This window comes from Candoia aspera, chromosome 8 (assembly GCF_035149785.1).
Source record: "Candoia aspera isolate rCanAsp1 chromosome 8, rCanAsp1.hap2, whole genome shotgun sequence".
Lineage (NCBI taxonomy): Eukaryota > Metazoa > Chordata > Lepidosauria > Squamata > Boidae > Candoia > Candoia aspera.
The window spans coordinates 15619685-15642034 of record NC_086160.1 but is presented as its reverse complement, the minus strand read 5'-3'; the positions used below and the strand labels follow the sequence as shown (position 1 = coordinate 15642034).

Sequence of the window (22350 nt, the reverse complement as noted above, 5' to 3'; positions counted from 1 at the left end):
GAAAACTGTTGGAATTCTTCCTATCCTATGTCTCAAGATAATCTACAGTGAGAAGCTTAATGGAGCCCCTATCAGGATTATGGGTACAGTACTCAAACTGGATCTCCCAAATCCTTTTTCTTTCTGTTATGTTTGGAGATCCAACCAATTTGGCTCAGGTTGGTGCCATGAAAAGATAATGCTTACCTATAATTCGATGTGCTGTTTCCTGGTGCAATTTTGATTCAAGCTGCTGTTACTTGTAAAGGAGAAAGAACAAGTACAAGTATTCTGTTGGGTCTGGAATATAAACAAAAAATCCTATCAGATGAAGCTAAAATAGGCCTTTGAATTCTGATCAAAGTTGCCACAGCATGTTTTTAATTATTACACTGACATCAACATTGACAAAAAAGGAAGAGAATTTCTTGAGTTAAGTCAATAGCCTGCTAGCCAGTTATAAACTCAGTAATGAATTAACTTTCTTTTTATCAATATTATCTATTAAAGATTGTAACCCAGTTACTCAGCATTGGTGTGGAGATGGGAGATGCATAACGATGGATTGGGTCTGTGATGGTGATCCTGACTGCCTAGACAAATCAGATGAAGTCAACTGTTGTAAGTGATCTGATAATACACCCTTTGACCGCAGTCTTTTTAAGCGCGGTATCTTCATATCTGGTAGACTTCCTTGTGAATCTTATTTGAAGTATCGTATTCAGCATAATCCAATTCAAGTGTCCATTTCAATATAAACTTTATATTTAAAGTGCTATTTTGCTAAATTATTTTATTAGTATGAAATTACTGTGTAGGATTCCTTCCAACCCCTCAGGCACAAAACCAACTGCATGTCCCTGCAGTTTTCTTGGCAAGATTTTGGAAGTGGTTGGCCATTGCCTTCTTCCAAGGGCTGAGAGAGAGTGACTGGCTCAAGGCCACCCAGTTGGTTTTGTGCCTGAGGCGGGACTAGAACTCACAGTCTCCTGGCTTCTGGCCTAGTGCTTAATCACCACACCAAACCAGCTCTTTGCTTATCTCCTCATTATTTTAACAGTGTAATGGAAGTATCCTATTTTTATCCTATGTTGTATTTGTAGGCTTTCTGTGATATCCAAATATGTATTAAGTGACTCACTGTAATTTATAAAAAAAGGAGACTCTGTAAAATGACCAGAACCCCTTCTTGTTTCCAGCATGCCACAGCCAGGGACTGGTGGAATGCAAAAATGGACAGTGTGTTCCTAGTGCTTTCCAGTGCGATGGAGACAATGACTGCAAGGATGGAAGTGATGAAGAGAACTGCAATGGAAGTAAGGGCATACCATATGTCATTCCCTACTTAGGTTGCTGGAGAAAAGATCTAAGATTTTCCTTTGGAAAATGAGTATTTCTTTTGTTCTATGGATTCTTTTGAGGATGGTAGCTCAGGCTGTCCATTTGAGAAATACCCCAGTGTTCATGCATTTCGTAGCTCAGAACACAATCCATTGTGAGAACTTCTCAAGAGTTTGGAGTCTTACAATAATTCTGCACAGCAGCCACCATCATTGTTTTGATTTGTCCCTTCTTGTCTATAGACGCACGGATGGGATTTTTAAGAGAAAATCTGTCTTGCCCCTTTCCTCCCCACCCATTTTTTCCTTTTGTTGTAATGTTGTAAATCATGATTCATTGTATTATTTCAATACAGATTTCAATGCATTGATGTTTATATAATATGATTAGAAGTTATTAACATTTTATTATTTAAGAAGCTTACAAAGTATTGAAAATAAAAAGAGGAAAGTAAACATTCCATCAGTATCAATTGCCATTTGGGATGTCAGTATTACAAATATAAGATTATTTGACTTTCCATCCAAAGTTGAATATAAGATAAAAAAGAAAGAACCACTGCAATTCACATCAAAGTATTAGTTGGTGCCTGGAGGCTGTAGGTGTCTGGATGAGGAACAACAGGCTTCAGCTGAACCCTGGTACAACGGAGTGGCTGTGGGTTGGGGGCTCCTGAGTACCCGGGAATTTGCCATCTTTGGCTCTGGAGGGGGTTGCACTGCCCCAGACAGACCCGGTGTGGAACCTGGGGGTTTTCCTGGACTCACGACTCCTGCTTGAAGAGCAGGTGGCAGTTGTGGCCAGGGGAGCCTTTGCAAAACTTCGTGTTGTGCACCAGCTACGCCCTTTCCTGGACTGGGAGTCCCTCCAAACAGTCACTCATGCCCTGGTCATCTCCCGCATAGACTACTGCAATGCACTCTACACGGAGCTACCCTTGAAAAGTATCCAGAAGCTACAGCTGGTGCAAAATGAGGCTGTGTGAGCAGTCTTGGGAGCCCCTAGAAGGGCATATAAAACACCGTTGCTGCGCAAGCTGCATTGGGTGCCAGTCTGCTTCCGGGTCCAATTCAAGGTGTTGGTTTCACCTATAAAGCCCTACATGGAATGGGTCCAGGTTACCTGAGGAACCACCTGATCCCCTCTACATCGACCCGTCCCACCCGCTCAAGCAGAGAAGGCATGTTACAGACCCTGTCCATGAGGGATTGCTGATTGGCAGGGTCCAGGAGGAGGGCCTTCTCCGCTGTGGCACCTGCCCTCTGGAACAAGCTACCCCTGGGGGTAAGACAGGCTCCCACTCTCCTAGCCTTTTGAAAGGGAGTAAAAACATGGTTATGCCACCTGGCCTGGCATGGGAGGGGTGACAGCTATTCATGGGGGTGGTTGGCCCCGTGAGGGTGCCAGGATAAGATCTTATTTCCAATTTTGAATTTTATATTTATATTGTATTTATATGTTTTTATATTATTTTTATTCTTTGTAAGCTGCTCAAAGTTGTGTACGAGATGGGCGGCAGAGAAATTTAATAAATAAATAAATGAATAAATAAACAATAGTTTCAGTCTTGGACTAATTATGTAATATTAAGATCTCCAATGTATTGTTACTTAGTGTGTGTGTGTGTGTGTATGTTTATATACTGATAAAAGGAAATAAAAAATAGACAAAGCAAGTTTAACAAAAGTTAAAGTACTTAAAAGTTAAAATACCTAAAAAATACAAAAAAGGTAATAATAATAATTTAATTCTTTAGCAATTCTTTAAGCAATGATCAATTCCGTCCTAAATCTTGTATCACTTCCACAGTGGGAGCACACTTTTTTGTCTTCTACACTGCAATCCTAAACACATGGGAGTAAGCTGTTTTAACACAGTGAGACTTCTGATCCAATCAGATCTTGGATTACAACTGTATTAATGTGAGTTAGCTTGAGATGAGAAAGATGCCAGTTCAATCCTAAAATAGGAATTATATTCAAAGATGTATTAAATCAATAGTTCTATTTTATTATAAACATGTGCCGAACTATATAGCCCTTCCTTAGGAATATTTTTTTTCTTTTCAACTCATGCAAGTGTAGTGCAATAGCTAGTGTTGAGTTCAAATTCTTTCTCAACTACCTACTTTTTTTTGAAGATGTTTTAAATACACAGGGACATCCACACACATCTTAATGCAGTGTGGATTGTATCATGAAATCGGTTGTGAGAGAACATAATCTATTGCAGTTTATTCTTCAGACAAATATATCTCTACATACTATGTAATATGGGATTTCTAGAAGAAAAGATAAATAAGAGAAGCAGCTTTGCACTGCATTTTTGCATTTGTGTATGATCAGTTAGTGGGGAAGATTAAAAGGGGTAGATAAGATAACTTATCTTAAAGTTGCCAAGTTTGAAGAACACTGAGCTAAATAGATGAAATAGCTTCAGAAATAGTGGGAAAGAAAGCATGTCTGAAATCATGAGTAGGAACCATAAGGTAGTAGTTGGGGCATGTCACAGGTGTGATTTACAAATGAAAAACATTTTTTCATATGGTTCTGAGGCGCTTAGGGGGTAGGTAACAGAACTGCCATATTTCATCCCTGAAGCCTTCCAAAGACATGTGTTTATCAGAATTTTACTTAAGCTGTGTGGTGATTAGCAGAAATCCATGCTAGAAACAACCCCCCGTAGGACATGGGTTGATGATTATATGCGAAGTTTCCCCTTGCAAGTAGAACTATGCAAACAGATTGCTTTGACAGGTTTCTCTAAATCCATATTCAAAAGCATGCCCAGATGAAAGACAGCTGAAACAGTTCCATAGCTGTGGATTAAGATGTGCATTTTAGTTAATTAATTAAAAATAAAATTTAATTGATCTGGAACATCCTCCCTCCTGAGATTAGGATGGCCCTGCCCCTTTTGGCTTTTCAGAAGGCCTTGAAGACCTGGCTTTGTGCCCGGGCCTGGGGCCCCAAGTGTGAGATGGGCCCCGTTTCATGGTTGTGCTGACACCGATGGATTTCAGTATCTCTTGGCTGTATTTATATTTAATTTTTTGTATTGTTTTAATTTTTTGACTGTTTTTTATTATTGTTAGCCACCCAGAGTCACTGGTCTGAGATGTGCGGCTATATAAATTGAATGAATGAATGAATGAATCAATCAATCAATCAATACAGGGAACTTGTTACAGTGTGAAAAACTCTCTTCTCCCAAAATCTTTCTCCAGATCTTCTCCAAATCACTTTCTCCACTATTATTGGAAGCAGAAAAACAGCAATCTTGATAGGCTGATTGAGGAGAGGAGATTATTTTTATTTATTTTATTTATTTATCTAATTTGTCCCCGCCCATCTCCTCCCATCAGGGGACTCTGGGCGGTTTACAATAATCAATTAAAACAACAATAATAAAATCCACAGTATAAAATTACAATAATAAATAATATAAATAAGAATAAAAAATAAAAAAGTCCAAGTGGTGAAAGAATCTAAAACAGTCCAAGTGTGGGAGGAGTGGTCTATAGCAGCCATCCCCATGTAGATCTATTCCCCTCTCTGCCCCAAGCGAGGTGGCAGAACCAGGTCTTCAGACTCCTCCTGAAGGCCAGGGGGCCAATCCTGCGCCGCTGCATTCTGGACCAGCTGAAGCTTCCGGATACTTTTCAAGGGTAGCCTCATGTAGAGCGCATTGCAATAGTCATTTTGTTGTGAATTCTTGGAGGTGTGTGTGTGTGGGTGGGATGGCAGAAACAACAACTGCCTTTCAGGGATATTTTTCATTGTATAACATTTCTAGAGCACTTATTTTGCTTTCATTGTTCACACTTTTTTTTGAAAGACTACAAAACATACATTTTCTTGCAGTCTGATCTTTGAAAGGTGTCTCATTGGTATTATTGCTATGGTACCTCCTGAGATGATAAATACTGTATGCTGTTTTCTTTTCCAAAAAATTCTTTCTAGTTTTCATGCATTAAATTTATCAGTGTTGAAGAATTCTCATAGCATAAAAGACTCAACCAATAATTTTCAGCCCAAAGCCAAGCTGACATAGAAGTGCTAAGTTTTACTTGTGGGCACACATTTGAACAAGTGAAATGTATAAGAATACACCCATGTTTGAATAAACATATCTTGTGGACAAAGTATAATATAGTTGTGGTGGGAATAAAAGTTTTGAGTTTTATATATATATAAAAAAGAGGAGCCTTTTATTGATTGATGTTTGAGACATTTCCCCCACCACCACCAAAGGATCTCTGAGACTTGACATTTAGGGGCAAACATTTCAGCTGCCCAGCTCAATTTACTATCCCTTAGTCCCATAAATATGACAAAATTGCTAGTTCTAGGTCTCAACTGCCCAGATCAATTTAAAAAGAGCCTTGGAGGATGATCCAGTTTAATGGATCCTTATTTGGTGAAGTTAGACATCTAACAAATTGAAATCTGACTATATTCTGTCCATTACAATGGAAGTCCTTCAAATCCCTTTGCCCAGAGACAAATTCCATCCGAAGTAGCAAATGCTAGTCAAATGTATGCTTTGACACATGCATTGGGCCAAAGATTAATGGGTTCCATGGAAGATGTAGAATGTTGTACTGCAGTTGGTTAGGATACCTTAGCATAGCATGCTTACTGAAATCCCATCAAAACACCAGCTTTGGAGAAGCAATCATCTTCCTTCAAGCCAAAGAGATGCCTAGGTTACAAGCTGGGTAGAAAACTAGCATAATCCTGTGTTTCTACTCTAATAATAAATACATGCATTAGAATTTGAAGGACTATAGTATTGCAAGATTTTTTTACCATTTCTTATCAGTTTCTTTTGGTAGCTCCTATTCAGGTACATTCCGGAAACCTGTTGCAACTGGCAGTGGCCTTCAGTAATACATTTTAATTACTATCAGCATAATAATGATCTGTGAATTTATTTAAAATGAAAGGCAAGAATCCTGTTTTTGGAAAGGATGATATATATTGATAGTCGTCATTATCACATTGTATTGTTGGGGTTCCTACAAAATTACTGTTGTTGCCCACATTCCTTTTCCTCCTTCAATACTTCCTAAGAAGGAGGAAGAATATATCTACTAGGGATGTAGTTATCTGCAGGAGAGTAATAAAGTTTACAGAAGGAGGAAAAAGGAGAGCCTAGTATATGTGATGCTTTCTGTTTGCAACTATTATCTCTGATTAGAAGCAATCATAGCCAGGAAATGAGAACAGGCATAGTCTTTCTCCACACCACGCAGTGCTCAGGTGATAAATGTATGTTTCTCCTTCCTGAAAACTCTGGATTGTGACAAGTGAACAGAATTCGGAAGCTAGATGACTATTGCATTCTTATTGTATAATTCGCCAATGAAGGTAAGATTTTGTGGTTGTGTTGTTCTAGATCAAACACTATGTGATGAAGGAGATCAGAGATGTAATTCAACTTCCTGTCCTGATTCCTGTGGCCATTCTCCTCTCTGTGACATGAGTAACAGACAAGCAAATTGCAGTGAGTAGCATATTGCTTTTTGAATCGTTGCCTCTTCTGTACACTTTCAGTAGCTTCTATGTTTCTTTTTTTAAATCATATTTTTATTAAAAGTTTTAACTACCATAATAAAAGAGAATACAAATGAAAAAGAAAGACGGAGGGAATAACAGGGGCAAGAAAGAAAAAAGAAAGAAAAAATAGAGAAAAGAAAAGAAAAAAACCAAGAAAGCGACTTCCCACCCTCGTCACAACAAGTATAAACATTTCACTATCTTTTCACCTCTTCTTAGTTAACAGATACAAAACCCTTCACCCCATAACTCAACTCTTAACTATAGGCAAGTCCAATAAACTATTTCTTTTCCAATCCAGGTGTCAGCAAAAAGTCCAAACGGAGCCCTAAAACGGTCACATCCGTTAACAAATCTAAAACTCATTATTCCATATCTCAGCTCTTAACTGTAAGCAAATCCATGCACATCTGTTCCAGTCCAGATGTCAGCCAGTCAAAAAGAACCAACCCCCCAAATTCCTAACGAAAGGCAAGTCCAATAAACAATGTCTTTAACAGCTTCTGTGTCTCTGTTACTGACAGTAGTGCAATTCAAAAGAAATCTGTGTGTTTAGTTATTTTTGAGGATTAACTGTCGTATATCACACTAATGGAAGTGTTTTGATTTGATCAGACAAAAAGCACAGAGTCATACATTACCACAACTAAAAAGATATGTTGTTTCTGTCCATCTTTTCCAAGTTTTTGTTCTCACGTGCTTCCTGTCCTTTCTTCTCCCAACTGGGCTTTCCTTGTTTCACAGTTTTTCAAAATACGTTGTGAAGGAATGAACACTCAGATGTCAAAGCTGTTCTGTGAATCTGCACTCTTTTTAATTTAAATGCACGTGGTTCAAGCAAGAAAGTGAAGTTAATACACAGGAGGTTTAGATCCATCCCCATTTTTCCTACTCTGTAGTTTCCCTGGTAGTGGTTCTTATATGGTGTGGAGTGGAGGAAAATTCATTGCTCAAAGAGAGAAAATAATTTCTAGGCAGGTTTGGCATCTTTGTAAGTCTCTGAGGAAGACTTATGTGTGAAATGCTTCTTGGTAGTCAATATAAATCAGTTTTCCCTGACTTGGGCATCCTCCAGATGTGTGGGCCACTCCCAGAATTCCCAAGCCAGGAGGACTATTGCTGCAAATTCTGGAACTTGGTCCATGCATTTACAGGGCACGTTGGTTGGCAGTGTTGATACAGACAATACTAAACTCATGATCTGAGCCATAAAAGGAAGAAATCTATGTTCCTATTTGAAACTTTGTGTGGTGGCAAACAAAATGGGTGCTCCTAGGACATATTTTACCGACATTGAAACGTGACAAGGACTAGGTAGGGCAAGGAAGAGATGGCTGGAGGAATCTCTTTGAGTGTGCACACTGGAGTGGAGAAGGGTCTTTTTCCTGCCTTAAAACTCAGCTGGAAATTTTCTGAAAGACGCTTGGCATAGACAGAGATCCAATTTGTTGAATGCAGAGGCACTCAGAGAACTCTAAGAGATAGAAAAGCAAGTGCTCTTTCATAACTAGGATGTGTTTATTTATCAAGTGGTCAAGGCTGAATGGAGAGGAGGCAGTTGGTGCAGTTTTCTATTTCTTTTTTTTCTGTCCCTAAAATGAGAAGGTGACAATGAAAAAAAGTTTCCACAATCAAGTAGAATGTATCTCCAGCTCCAGCTGTTATTTTCTCTAGGTGAAGAATAGAAAGAACATGTGAATTTGATTTTAACTATAAACTTGTCTTAAACTTGTCTTGGGTAAATGTCTGGGGCCAAAAAATATTTTTTAAAAAAAAAATCTTATTACCTTAGCAAACCCACTTGCATATGTTGTTGCAGATGCTGGGAAAGCCTTTAGCCCAGGAGAGGTCAACAAAGTCACACACCAAGCATTTCTATAAAAATAATTTATTTACAGAAAGCAAAAACAAAAGCAAAACATTTAAAGGACTTAGCTCTCATTGAGAGCTACCTGGCTTGCTACATGCCGGCAGAGAGAAAAAAAAAGAAGGAAGTGAGAAGACAAGTCCAGGCAGGTCCTCCCCCCAGGCTATTTTGCATGAAGCACGTGAGAGGAGACAATCACTTGCAACCTTTTCACCCAGCCAAATGATTAGGTATAAAAGTAGCTTAATCTGTTAGTAGGGAAACCTTAACACTCCCCTTTTTACACTACAGATTAAGATGCAAACCAATCTTCTCTGACAACTCTTTGTGTCTTGGTACAGGAAGAGGTTTGGTTAAAATATCAGCAATCATGTCTTTTGATTCACAATATTTTAACATTATTTCTCCTTTGCTTATCATATCTTTGATATATTGATATCTAATATCGATATGTTTTGTTCTACTTCTGCAGGCTTCAGATTTTGCCATAGCAATGCAAGCTTGATTATCCTCATAAACAGTTATAGGCTGGTTCACTTCCATGCCTATGTCTTTTAACAAATGTTTAAACCATGTAACCTCATTACAGGTTTGTGTTAGAGAATAAAACTCTGCTTCTGCAGTGGAAAGAGCAACAAGTGTTTGTTTTCTAGAATGCCAGCCTAAGCTAGATCCAGCAAATTGAATTAAAATCCCAGAAGTGGATTTTCTGTCACTGACATCTGCTCCCCAATCAGAATCGGCAAAAGCCTGCAATTTCTCAGTTCCAGAGGCATTTAGCATCAGGCAATAATTCTTTGTTCCTTGCAAATACCTCATTAACCTCTTCAATGCTGCTTTTCCAGTAGATGTAGGCTTCTCTACCTGTCTACTTAAAATGGCCACAGAATTTGAGATATCTGGGCGAGAATGATTTGCAATGTACAGTAAACTTCCAATTGCAGATCTATAGTTCTCTGCCTCAGTTAATTGAGTTTCTCCTATATCTTTCTGAAAATCTATTATCATCGGAGTAGAGACTGGTTTACAGTCTTGCATATTAAAATCTTCTAGGAGCTTTTGAATTTTACTACGTTGGTTTAACAGAAAGCTACCATCCTTGTTTCTGTGTACTTCCAAACCTAGGTAATTGGTCACAACTCCAAGGCTTTTTAATATGAAATGGCTTTTCATGCAGGCTTCAAAATCAAGCCTTTGTTTTTCTGTTGATGTGAACAGCAGCAAATCATCAACATAAATGCACAGATACATACAGCCTTGTTTGTCCTCCTTCATATATACACAGGGATCTGCTTTTCCTTTTTCAAAACCAAAATTCTGCAGTTTTTCATCTACTTTTTGGTTCCAGGATCTAGCAGCTTGTTTTAACCCATAGATTGACTTCTGCAGTTCACAGACTAGATTCTCCCCTTTTTCATAGCCAGGGGGTTGCTGCATGTATAATCTGTGGTCTAAATCACCATAGAGAAATGCAGTTTGAATGTCATAGTGGTTAACTGACATTCCCTTGAGTGCAGCAACTTTTAACAGTAATCTAATTGATTCACCTTTAGTAACTGGTGCAAAAGTCTTGTCAAAGTCTAAATCTTTCCTTTGAGTGAACCCTTTTGCAACCAACCTTGCTTTATATTTTTGGATTTTGCCATCAGCATCCCTTTTCAGTTTGAAAACCCACCTACAACCCAGACAGCGTTCATTGGGAGGTAGATTTACCAGTTTCCATGTTTTATTTTCTTTCAAGGATGCTAATTCCTGTTGCATGGCAGAATGCCAATTTTGTGCAATCTCAGGTGGTAAAGCATTCACTTGTTCTAAAGACTCAGGTTCTGTGAATATGTGAAAAGCCTTTACTGTTTCAGCCTGAAAACGTGATGGAGGAATGCCTTTATTACTCCTCTGAGATCTGCGAGGTAATACAGGGCTTAAATTTTGACTCCTATCACTTTCCTGAGAAGCATCTATCTCATCAGACAGATCTTCAGTTTGCTTTTCTGGTTTAATGTCCTCATCAGGCAAAAGATCACCATCAGCAAGTCCTTGCTGTTCTCTTGTGGTGGTCAGTTCAACTGGAGAGCTAGAATTTAATCTCCCCCAGTTTTGTTCAGCAAAAGAAGCGCTTTTGCTAATTATTAATTTCTCTCCCATTATGAACCTGTAGCTCCTCTGGCTTTGTTCATAGCCAACAAAGATGGCTTTCTTTGTTGTGGGGCCTCCTTTCCTTCTCTGCTGTTTTGGAATGTGAACCCATGCAGTGCTACCAAACACTCTAAGATGGCTTACCTTTGGTTTCACACCATAAAACAAATGGAATGGAGTGTCCTGAATCATAGAGTTATACAACCTGTTCTGAACATAACAAGCAGTCGATAAAGCTTCTCCCCAGAACTTAAAACATAATCGTGAATCTTTTAACATGCATTCCATCGCATTTTGCAAGGTTCTGCCCTTTCTTTCAGCAACACCATTTTGCTGAGGGGTGTAAGGGTTAGAAAGAATTTGTTCTATCCCTTTTTCCACTAGGAACCTTCTGAATTTGTGAGAAAGGTATTCTCCTCCTCTATCACATTGGAGTGCAGATACAGGCCTAGGGAATTTTCCATTTGCCCATGTCACAAAACTTTTAAATTTCTCAAATGCCTCATCTTTATGTTTTAAGATGTAGATAAATGTGTATCTTGAGAAATCATCAATGATGGTCATTGCATACCTTGCTTGTCCAAGACTTGGAGCAAAAGGACCAATAATATCAGAGTGTACAATTTCCAAAGGTCTAGTTGTAACTCTGTCACTGTGCTTACTCACAGGAGCTTTTAGTGTTTTGCATTCTTTGCAAACTACACAATCTAAGTATTTGTCACAGGGTTTTATCTTTAGGTCAGCACACAGCTGTGGCATTTGTGCTATATACTTGATATTAGCATGACCAAATCTCCTGTGCATCAGGTGTACACATTGGTCATGATATGGTGTGTTGCCAACTGCAGCCTTGCAGCTTGGCTTCCTTGCATTTTGCACAATGTACAAGGAGTCTTTTAACATACCAGTAGCACACAATTTCCCATTTTTACGTATCTCACAACCATTTTTCTTAAATGTTATGATATACCCTGTTGCAGCCAATTGTGCCACAGATAAAAGGTTTGATTGTAAATTTGGCACATACAACACACCTTTTACAGTTTCTCCTAAGCAGGATAAATACAAGTCACCTTGTCCCATAATTTTGGTCACAGACCCATCAGCCAAAGATACACTTTGTCTTTCAGTTTTAGACAGTGACACAAAAGAGCTTTTACAATTACATAAATGACAACTGGCCCCAGAATCTAACACCCATACATCAGAATTACCCTTCTCAGCAACCTGTGCAATTTGGGTTGTCTGAAGAGCCTTCTTCTGTGTTGCCCTTGTGTTCTTCTGCTCTGTCTTTCTACTCTTGGGTCTCATGGCACAGTCTCTTTGCAAATGTCCAGCTGAACCACAAGTGAAGCATCGCTGGCTGGCTAGTGCTGTGGCCTCAGGTTCCTTTCCCTTCTTTTCCCTCATTTTCTGGTCTTGCAGCTTTCCAAAAGAGATGGGGGGGGATCTTTCCTCTCTCTTCTCCCATTCAGCAAGTAAGCGCTGTGTAACATACGATGGGGTGAGGTCTGCTTCAGGCATAGCCTCCAGGGTACAAATCAGCGTGTCCCACGTTGCATTTAGTGAGGACAGGAGGATATAGGATTTTGTGAGAGGTGTAAATTCCATTCCTCTCTCCTGCAACTCAACAAACAGCTGCTGAATATAATGCAGGTGCTCAGGAAAGCTATCTCCTTCTGCAAGGTAGGCTCTGTACAGCTTTTTCGTCAGAGTAACTTTACTCCCTGCTGTTGCCTTTACATATAAGTCTCTCAAAGCGTCCCAAAGTTGCTTTGCAGACTGCATGCCTCGCACGTGGACTAGCTGATTGTCCTCAACTCCCAAGATAATGGTGGCTCTAGCCCGCTCATCCTGTCTCAGCCATTCAGCATTGGGATTTTGGGGGGTTTGCTCACCAATTGGCAGCCAAAGATCCTCTCTGCGAAGATACATTTCCATCTTCAGGGCCCAATTCAAATAGTTGGTCTCTGATAGGCGCTCCAGAGGCATCGCTGAGGGCTGGGAGGTAGCCATGGCTTCTTCCTTCTTTTGCAAGTCACCTCAGCTAGCTTCTAAGTCCTGCAGACCTGCAGTTGCTGGAAAATCTCCAGGTGGCTCCAATCTTCACAGGTCTTTGCTACCTGCCTTTAAATTGTGCATGAGGTGTGGAGTTGATCTCTCTTTTCTCTCTGGGTTTTACTGGGCTGTTTTACTGGGCCCATAACCTGTTGCAAATGCTGGGAAAGCCTTTAGCCCAGGAGAGGTCAACAAAGTCACACACCAAGCATTTCTATAAAAATAATTTATTTACAGAAAGCAAAAACAAAAGCAAAACATTTAAAGGACTTAGCTCTCATTGAGAGCTACCTGGCTTGCTACATGCCGGCAGAGAGAAAAAAAAAGAAGGAAGTGAGAAGACAAGTCCGGGCAGGTCCTCCCCCCAGGCTATTTTGCATGAAGCACGTGAGAGGAGACAATCACTTGCAACCTTTTCACCCAGCCAAATGATTAGGTATAAAAGTAGCTTAATCTGTTAGTAGGGAAACCTTAACATATGTGTAGGTCTCGTCTCCCACAAATTTAATTTTGAAGAAATTCTGAAACATTAGAGATGATTCATATTTGTGTTACACAGCACTTGTTCCATGGGATAATAGTAATATGTTGGCAACAGATAGGTAAAGGTAAAGATTTCCCTTGACGTAAAGTCCAGTCGTGTCCGACTCTAGGGGGCGGTGCTCATCTCCGTTTCTAAGCCTTGGAGCCGGCGTTGTCATAGACACTTCCGGGTCATGTGGCCAGCATGACAACTCGGAACGCCGTTACCTTCCCACCGAAGCGGTACCTATTGATCTACTCACATTTGCATGTTTTCGAACTGCTAGGTGAGCAGGAGCTGGGACTAGCAACGGGAGCTCACCCCGCCACGCGGTTTCAAACCGCCGACCTTCCGATCGGCAGCTCAGCGGTTTAACCCACAGCGCCACCGCGTCCCTATCTGGCAACAGATAGGCGATTGCTAATGGTATTTCTTTCAGATGTGTTGAATTGTCTCTTCAATTTTTTTTTTAAATTATCCTGAAAGCTAGGGATCAGTGATGAAAAATAATCTGCATATTCCAGTTATGAGAAGAAAACCTTAATTGTTGGTCATTTAATAAGAGAAAAGTAGTTGGAAGAACTGCAGTCTTTTAGAAGAATTAGAGAAGACAGAATGAGAAAAAAGATAGAGAAGTAATTGTCCTTCTCAAGAATCTTGTGTATTATTTCATCCTCAGATGTTGTAGGGTTTTTTCTAAGAGTCTGTTTTAAAACCCTTCATCTAAATTTTCATTTGTGAAACATTTTTAATTAAAAAGATAAACAATGCTGGACATACAAAAGAAACCAGATGATGTCTTAATAATTAAAAGGGATATACAAATAACAAACCAAGAGAGTGACTTGGATAATTTTTCTATATTGGATTTACAAAAGAGGCTTGTTAAAGCTTGAAAGAATTTTGTGAGAAGGGACAAAGAAAAAAAAATGAAAAGAAATCAAGTTCTAGGACATTATTTGAAGGGATTAAAGATCAAGATTGTTAGAAGTAAAAGGAAAGAATATAAAGTTGGTTTATTTGATCAAGGTTAAAATTGCTATGTTGTTATCTCTGGTAACCCTTAATGGACTTTTGCTGACATCTGGACTGAAATGACAAGGTTTTAAGGATTTGTTTATAGATAAGAAATGGGATATGGGAAGAAGAGATCATTTGTTGCATTTTAAGAGAAGAAGAGAAGAGAATTTTACTACAATTGTTTATACTTGTGATGAAGGGGGAAGTCACTTCTTTATATATTTCTTTTCTTTTTCTTTACTATAACATTATTTTTTCTTTCTTCTCTGTTTTTCTTTCTCTTTTTTCTTTTCTGCACCTTCTTTTTTTCTTTTTTTCTTTAGTTTGTATTAGTTTGTACTTTTATAATTGTAATCTTTAATAAAATTACTATAAAATATGTATCCATGCATAACTTATTATATTATTGTGCTGTAGCATGTCATGAAATACTTTTGAATGTTCTAAAAATGACCAGGAAGAGAATAATTATCACCATAGTTGCTTCCAGACAAAATAATGTCTTTATTTCCATCTTCTGTGATGATGACCTTCTTGTGACGTATGTTCAAGACTGATCTTAGAAGTTTGCTTGTAAGTTTGATTCTGAAATGAGGATTGTTTGCATATGTGTCATTAATGTTGCCAAATTTATATAAATCTTCCATTGGCTGACAACCTAATTTAAGAAGTTGCTTCATATTATGGTATGATTTTAACAAATAATTTTCATATTGTTTGGTTCCTTAGAAGACATTTCAAAGACAAACTGAGAACATATGTCAGAAATGGTGGAATAATTTTTTAAATTGAAACTTAAATTCCTAATGGCACATAAATAAAATTGGGCAGAGAAGCAGTAGTCTCTATATTAAAAAAAACCCCTTTACCTAAAAAACAAATAAGTAACAAACAGATATCAACAGACTGGTGGTTACTGCAGCTCAGAATAGGTTTTGAACAGGAGATTAGAACCTGTAAAGGGCAGTGGCAAACACCTGTCTTTAGAACAGAGTGAAATGACTGCCCCAGAAGGATTAATCAGATTTTGGATGAAATTATGGGTAGTCCTCACTTAATGACCACAATTGGAACCGGCAGCTCTGTTGCTAAGTGACACAGTCATTAAGTGAAAAATGTGACCATGACAGATTTATGACAGCACTTCCCATTTGGTTGTTAAGCGAGTTACCATGGGTTGTTAAGCAAGACATTACATGACTGTGACTTGCGATTCTACTGCTGGCTTCTCCATTGACTTTGCTTGTTGGAAGCTGGCTGTGAAACATGCAAATGGTGATCATGTGACCACGGGATGCTGTGATGGTCATAAATGCGAGGAATTGTCATAAAGTTACTTTTTCAGCATCGTTGTAACTTTGAACCATCACTAAACAGGATAGTTGTTAAGTGAGGTATACCTGTACTACAGGGATAAACATTTATTCATTTAGTTTTGAATTTATACCCTGCCTTTCCATTTATACCAACAGTCTAAAGGAGCTTGCAACAATAACATAGAAAATATAAAGCAAAACAAAATTCATACAATTATATCAAAATTAAAACCATTGATTAAAATAAGTTGCAATTAAGAGCTTGGCAAAAGAGGTATGTTTTGACTCTATATATTGGAAGAGCCAAAAAACACATCCTTAGGAGTGCATTCCATAATCTGGGAGTCTCATATTTGACACTTTTGCTTCTGGCAGGAGGGACATCTTCAGAAGGACCTCTCCAGCTCATCTAAGAAACTTAACAGATTCATAGTGAGACAGGTGATCCCACAGAAAATCAGATCCTAAATTGCTTAGGGTTTTAAAGGTCAACATTATCACCATAAATTGTGACCAGCAGGCAACTGGTAGCCAGGGCAAGTCATTCAGCATAGGCATCATATGATCCCTGTACCTTGCACTGGTAAACAGCCTGACCACTGCATTTTCACCACAGAGCAACAGAGTACAAGGTAGCAAATGGTGACTTGTTCATTTTTACGCTAATTACTATTGATGACAGATGCCATTTTGATTTTAATAAAGCTACGAAAATGTGGTGGGCTGGTACTATCAGCATCCTTTATAGATGGTCTTTGAAGTGGAATGGTGAATTTGGTAAATTGGGGCAACCTGTTTGGATAAGAATGAATTCACACCCATAATAATACTGTAGTGAATTCATTCAATATTGTAAGGAAAAGTGGCTCTGAAAACAGTAAAAAGATATATAAGAGATTCACCATTTCAGATTTTGAGTAGTAGACAAGAGTGATTCTGTCAAGTACTGTGATTTCTTGTGAAGGTTATTGAACCATGGAATTTTGGTGCCAGTTAAAAATGCACCGTAAAGAAAACTTAAGAATTGATCTTCTTGAGCATTTGAAGAAACATAATGACCTTCCAGTTATTGGTAGCAGTACCCTAGGATCAGAGCATAGGGTAAAGATCCAGAAACTCACAGTCTAAGAGAATTTTTAGACAGTTGGATAGTTCAGGGAAGGTAAGTGCATAAGAAGGATAGAAAACTGAGTGGGGGCAGGTGGCAATCAGTTGGAGAGAGGCCCACAGTTCCTCTTGCTTGTTAGAAGATTCAGCATCGCTTGCATTAGCTGTTAAGGGCACTAGGTGTAATGACAGCTAGCAGAAGACTGCTACACTCTTACCTCCTTTCCTTGCATAGGCACTCTTCCTTTTCTTGTCTCTACGTAGCATGCCTCCTGTTGCTCAGACTGATATTCTCAGAGCTGTTATTGCTTCTACTACCAGTTTCTCTCTCCTGCAAATCCTGTCTGCACTCACTCACTTTCTGGTGATGGAGAAAACTTCATGTCAGTTCTATGGTATAGATAGATTGGGTTGAAGTGCCCCTGCATCTGTAAGTGCAGGTGAGCTGTCAAGCACCCAAATTTGATCATGTGACTGTGGGGGCACTGCAATGGCTGTAACTTCGGGGACTGGACGTAAGTACCATTCATTCAGCGCTGCCATAACTTTGAACGGTCACTAATAAAGTTCTTATTAAAAAAACAAACTTTGAACAGTCACTGAAGGAATGGTCATGAAGCAAGGACTACCTGTATACTTTATTGTGGTTAGGAGATGGTATACCATAAAGCATCCATCTGTTTTTCTGGCAATTTCTTGTGTAAACTGTGATTCTTGTAACTATCATATAAGTCTGGAGTAATTGTTTCTGTATTGTTAAATTAATTTCCATTTTATTCTGCCCAGGTCAATGTGAACGTATTACCCTGGAATTATGCATGAACCTGCCTTACAATTATACTCATTACCCTAACTACTTAGGCCATTGGACGCAGAAGGAAGCCTCTATCAGCTGGGAGTCATCTCTCTTCCCAGCCTTGGTTCAGACTAACTGTTACAAATACTTGATGTTTTTTGCCTGTACCATCTTGGTGCCAAAATGTGATCTTCAAACAAATCAACGTATCCCACCGTGCAGGTAACATGCTGTATTATAGCTAGCCGATCCAGCAAGACAATTCTCGTGTTCTTTCTGGTTCTGCCTTTATAGCACTTTTCTTGATTTCTTTGGCTTTCAGTACATATTTCCTTACTTTCAACATTTCCAGCATTTTCAGCATGGGCGTGTTGTGTCATTTGTGCGATGCCATCATGATGCCTCTGCCCCATTGATGCCCTTGGTTGCCACTGTTACTTTTGGGACCATGTAAGGGGAAACAACCAAATCCTCATCTTGTTCTTGTGGAAAAGAAATTGCAGAATGCAATTTTTTGAAATCTCTATTTTGGCTCTCCAAAGGGCTTCAAGGCCATTAGCAACAAAAAACATTCATAAACATTTATAAATTAAGTCAGCACAGTTTTGGAGAACCAATGATGAACAAGAACCTAAAAGGTTTTGTGGAATAAAAAACTATCAGAACTCATCCATAACCTCTCTAAGGAGCATGTTTTAGAATGAGCGTGCTGTTTATTTAAATAGGAAATGCAAAGAAATTGCATTCAAAATCACCTTCAGAAGGAAGGGGCAAGCAATTTACTTAAGATAATTACATAAATCAAGGGAAATGTTTATGCAGAGATGGGCACAATAAAAAATAAAAAGCAAAGATTAACTAGAGGAAGAAGATGGAAAGAAGAAATGGCATGAATATGCAGAAGAACTGTTCCCCAAAGATGGCAAAATCAGTGATACCTACAAAAGTTTAATCCCTGAACTAGAACCAAACATTCTGGAAAGTAAAATATTGCTAACAACAGAACTACGGAAATGGATGAAATACCAGCACAGCCATTTTTAATTTTACAGAATTGTGCTGTTAAAGTGATATTGAGTTTATAAGCAGGTATGGAAAGCACAGAGGAGTGGGGTGGAGTGGAGTGGGGTAACTGAAAAAAATCATACCAAAAATGGGCAGAGTACTTTTTTTGGGAGTACAGAATTATCACAGTACCAAACAGTTGCCTCACTTAGCTCATACAATAGTAAGGTGGCAAGTTATTGCAATCCCGACTTCAGCAACACATGGCACATGAACTGCCAGATGTACAAGCTGGATAATGGAAAAGGTAAGGGAATTCTAGGAAGATGCCTATTATTGCTATAAAGCTTTTGACTGTAGATTACAATAAATTCTGGATAGCTCTTCATAAGGGGAGTGTATGAAGCTACTTCATCTGATTACTGAAGAATACGTTTGATGACTAGGAATCATGAGTTAAAATGGAATATGGAGCAATCGATTACTTAAAATTGGGAAAGGAGCATGCTCAGGTTGTAGTCAGCACACTTATTTATTATTTATATGCAGAATTAGTATGAGAAATGCTGGACAAGAAGAAATAGAAATTAAAATGTTAATAATACTATTTGGATGGCTGGAAGAAGACTTAAGGAATCTGTTGTTGAAGGTGAAAGAAGAGAGTACAAAAGCTGTCCACTGCTCAGTATTTTTTTTTTTTAAAAAAAACAATATTACTTCAATGGGCAAAGCCAACTAAATGAAGAAAAGGGAAGACATTCAGGTAGTAACAGTTTATCTCCCTAAGCTCAAAAATTCACAGGAATTGTGATTGTAGCCAAGAAATAAAGAAACAAATGCTATCCTGGAGCTAGACTATGCAATCTAGAAAAAAATACTGAAGTGCAGAGATGTTACACTGATAAAAAGATTCATTCTGTCAAGGCCGTGGTTTCCCTGTTGCATGAAAGCTGGGCCATCAGAAGGACTGAAGAAAAATCAGTGCCTTTGAAGAGTGGCGCTAAAGAAAGTTGTTGAGAATATTTTGGACTACAAGAATAAGGAATTCAGTACTGGATGATATAAACTCTGAAGTAGTGAAAAGTGAATTCAAGCTAAAGCTTAAATATTTTGAGGACATAATGTAAAAGCAAGAGTTATTGGAGAAAACCCCAATGCTTGGAAAAATCAAAGAGTGCCACAGAAGACAAGGTGACTGACTCTTCTTTCGCTGAGCCATAAGTACTGTAATTTTGAAACTTTCTGCATCTGCTAAGCAAATATATGATATATTTCATATACTTTTATGTAAGGTAAGCCACGATTAAATGGCATTGATTAATTTTAGATTTGGTTTGTAAGTGTAGTAGAAGTATTATATAGAGTATATTAGAGAGGGGGTGGGTTGTGAACATCTCTAACTTTGGAGCGTGGAGATGCCTCCGTCAATAACAATGAGGTTTTTCCCCTTAAGATTTCAAAAGTTCAGGAAATTCTACCTCTTTACCTTTTGAGAAAGATCACCTACAACTAATGCTTTTGGAATGCAAGCAATTCCTTGGAAATTGAAACTGGCTCAGCTGTTTGCTGGCCAAATGTTCTGTACAAACTGATGCTCATAGAGAAGTCAGTGACCCATGAGCTACAGAAAGCAGGTTGGACTTTCTCTGTTCTGTACACTTTGTGTGTGTGGTTATCTGTGTGTGTGAGAAGGAAAAGGGAGTAGGACTTGCCCATTCCCTTCCTGAGCCTTTTTCATTCTTATCATAGGAGTTTTGCAGCAGCATCAAGAATGCTAGCACAGGGAATTACTGTTTTTAAAGAAAAAGTGTGGCTTAGACCAAGATAATGGATTTCTGTGTTACTAGCATCGTCACAGATCTGCTTGTGACCACTGTAATTACATTCTTCAGATTTAAACCAGAACATCACAATCTGCATTTTGTGTTTTGTTTTCCTCTGATCTCATATTGGCTGAGGAGTATTTTCATCTGTTACTCTATAACAAACAGCCTTTACAGTGGTCCAAAACACTTTTTTGTTTTAGCGCAGAGCATAGAACCCTAGAAGACAAAACAGGATTGTTATATGGAAGTCCTAGCAGTTTTTGGATAAAGAGCACTGCATACATGACTGGTTACTATTCATTTATTTTTCTAACATGTCCTACTGTTTCAGATCTGTGGCTAAAGGCATGTGATTTTTTTTTAAAATCTTCACAACAATATTGCAAGTCAGGTTAGACAAAAAGGTTGTATAATGTTGAACTGAACATTGTGAATGAATAGGGACTTCGCATTCAATTCTCCCTTCTCTAGGTCAGATGACACTGATTAGTTAGTATTGGATGTGTTGGATTTCTGCTTTGTGGACTTGGTCACAGGTATAACAATAACAATCGAAAAAGAAAAGAATCGTTCTAGCACAGGCAAATGATTTCGGACTGATCTGCAGAACACCGTGATGCTGAAAATGTCAGAGATATGTTTTGTCATGTATGATTGCAATCTGGGAAGGGGGAACATTAGAATGTTTTAGAGCCCCTAAAGATGGTGGTAGTAATTTGTTTATTAAAGCATTGGATTTGGTTTCTATTCCATCCAAAATAATTATAATGGGTGATCAAATAAAGAATCATCAAAATAATTATGACTGTGGAAAGACTTCCATGTGAAGAAATTAAAAAGAAAAAAGGCTATTTCAATGGAAAGGGCTGAAAATGTAAAAATTGGATCTCTTCTCATTGGTATAAGTATATTTTTTGAGACTCATAAAATGCACAGTGGTTTAAATGGATGCATATTTTATCTGCCACTCTTCAGGATGTGAAGGAGAAAATTCCCCATGACCCAATTTGCGAGTGGAGACCACACAATCCGTTTGAGCCAAGTTTATTTGAACAGACCACAAGATTCTGTCCACTTGAGGAGGGTACAAACAACCTTTGTATAATTCTATAATAAATGCCTTCAGCAAAGGATCGTTACCTTGTCATGGTGCTGGAGCTTGGGCACTCAATGACGCAACAGCGATAGGGAGAGATATGCCCAATTAAATGCAAAATTCCAGAGGTTAGCCAGAAGAGACAAGGAATTATTTTTACACAAGCAATGCATGGAAGTGGAAGAAGACAATAGAATAGGAAGGACAAGAGACCTCTTCCAGAAAATTAGAACCATCGGAGGTAAATTCCAGGCCAAAATGGGTATGATCAAAAACAAAGATGGCAAGGACCTAACAGAAGAAGAAGAGATCAAGAAAAGGTGGCAAGAATATACAGAAGACCTGTATAGGAAGGATAACAATATCGGGGATAGCTTTGACGGTGTGGTCAGGGAGCTAGAGCCAGACATCCTGAAGAGTGAAGTTGAATGACCCTTAAGAAGCATTGCTCAAGGCAGCAGGAGACGACGGCATCCCAGATGGACTGTTCAAAATCTTGCAAGATGATGCTGTCAAGGTAACGCATGCTATATGCCAGCAAATTTGGAAAACACAAGAATGGCCATCAGATTGGAAAAAATCAACTTATATCCCCATACCATACCAAAAAAGGGAAACACTAAAAATGTTCAAACTATCGAACAGTGGCACTCATTTCACATCCCAGTAAGGTAATGCTCAAGATCCTGCAAGGTAGACTTCAGCAATTCACAGAGCAA

The 22350-nt window shown here is 38.6% G+C and overlaps 1 protein-coding gene across 1 annotated transcript in view; it reads left to right on the top strand.

The window, feature by feature from the left end:
- Positions 1-22350, top strand: part of CORIN (corin, serine peptidase) — a 141980-nt gene that overhangs the window by 86905 nt on the left and 32725 nt on the right. Inside the window, exons 8-11 of the mRNA XM_063310346.1 lie at positions 490-600; positions 1179-1295; positions 6721-6828; positions 17695-17926. Of these exons, the coding sequence (XP_063166416.1) occupies positions 490-600; positions 1179-1295; positions 6721-6828; positions 17695-17926 (568 nt within the window). The remainder of the gene's footprint in view (positions 1-489; positions 601-1178; positions 1296-6720; positions 6829-17694; positions 17927-22350) is intronic.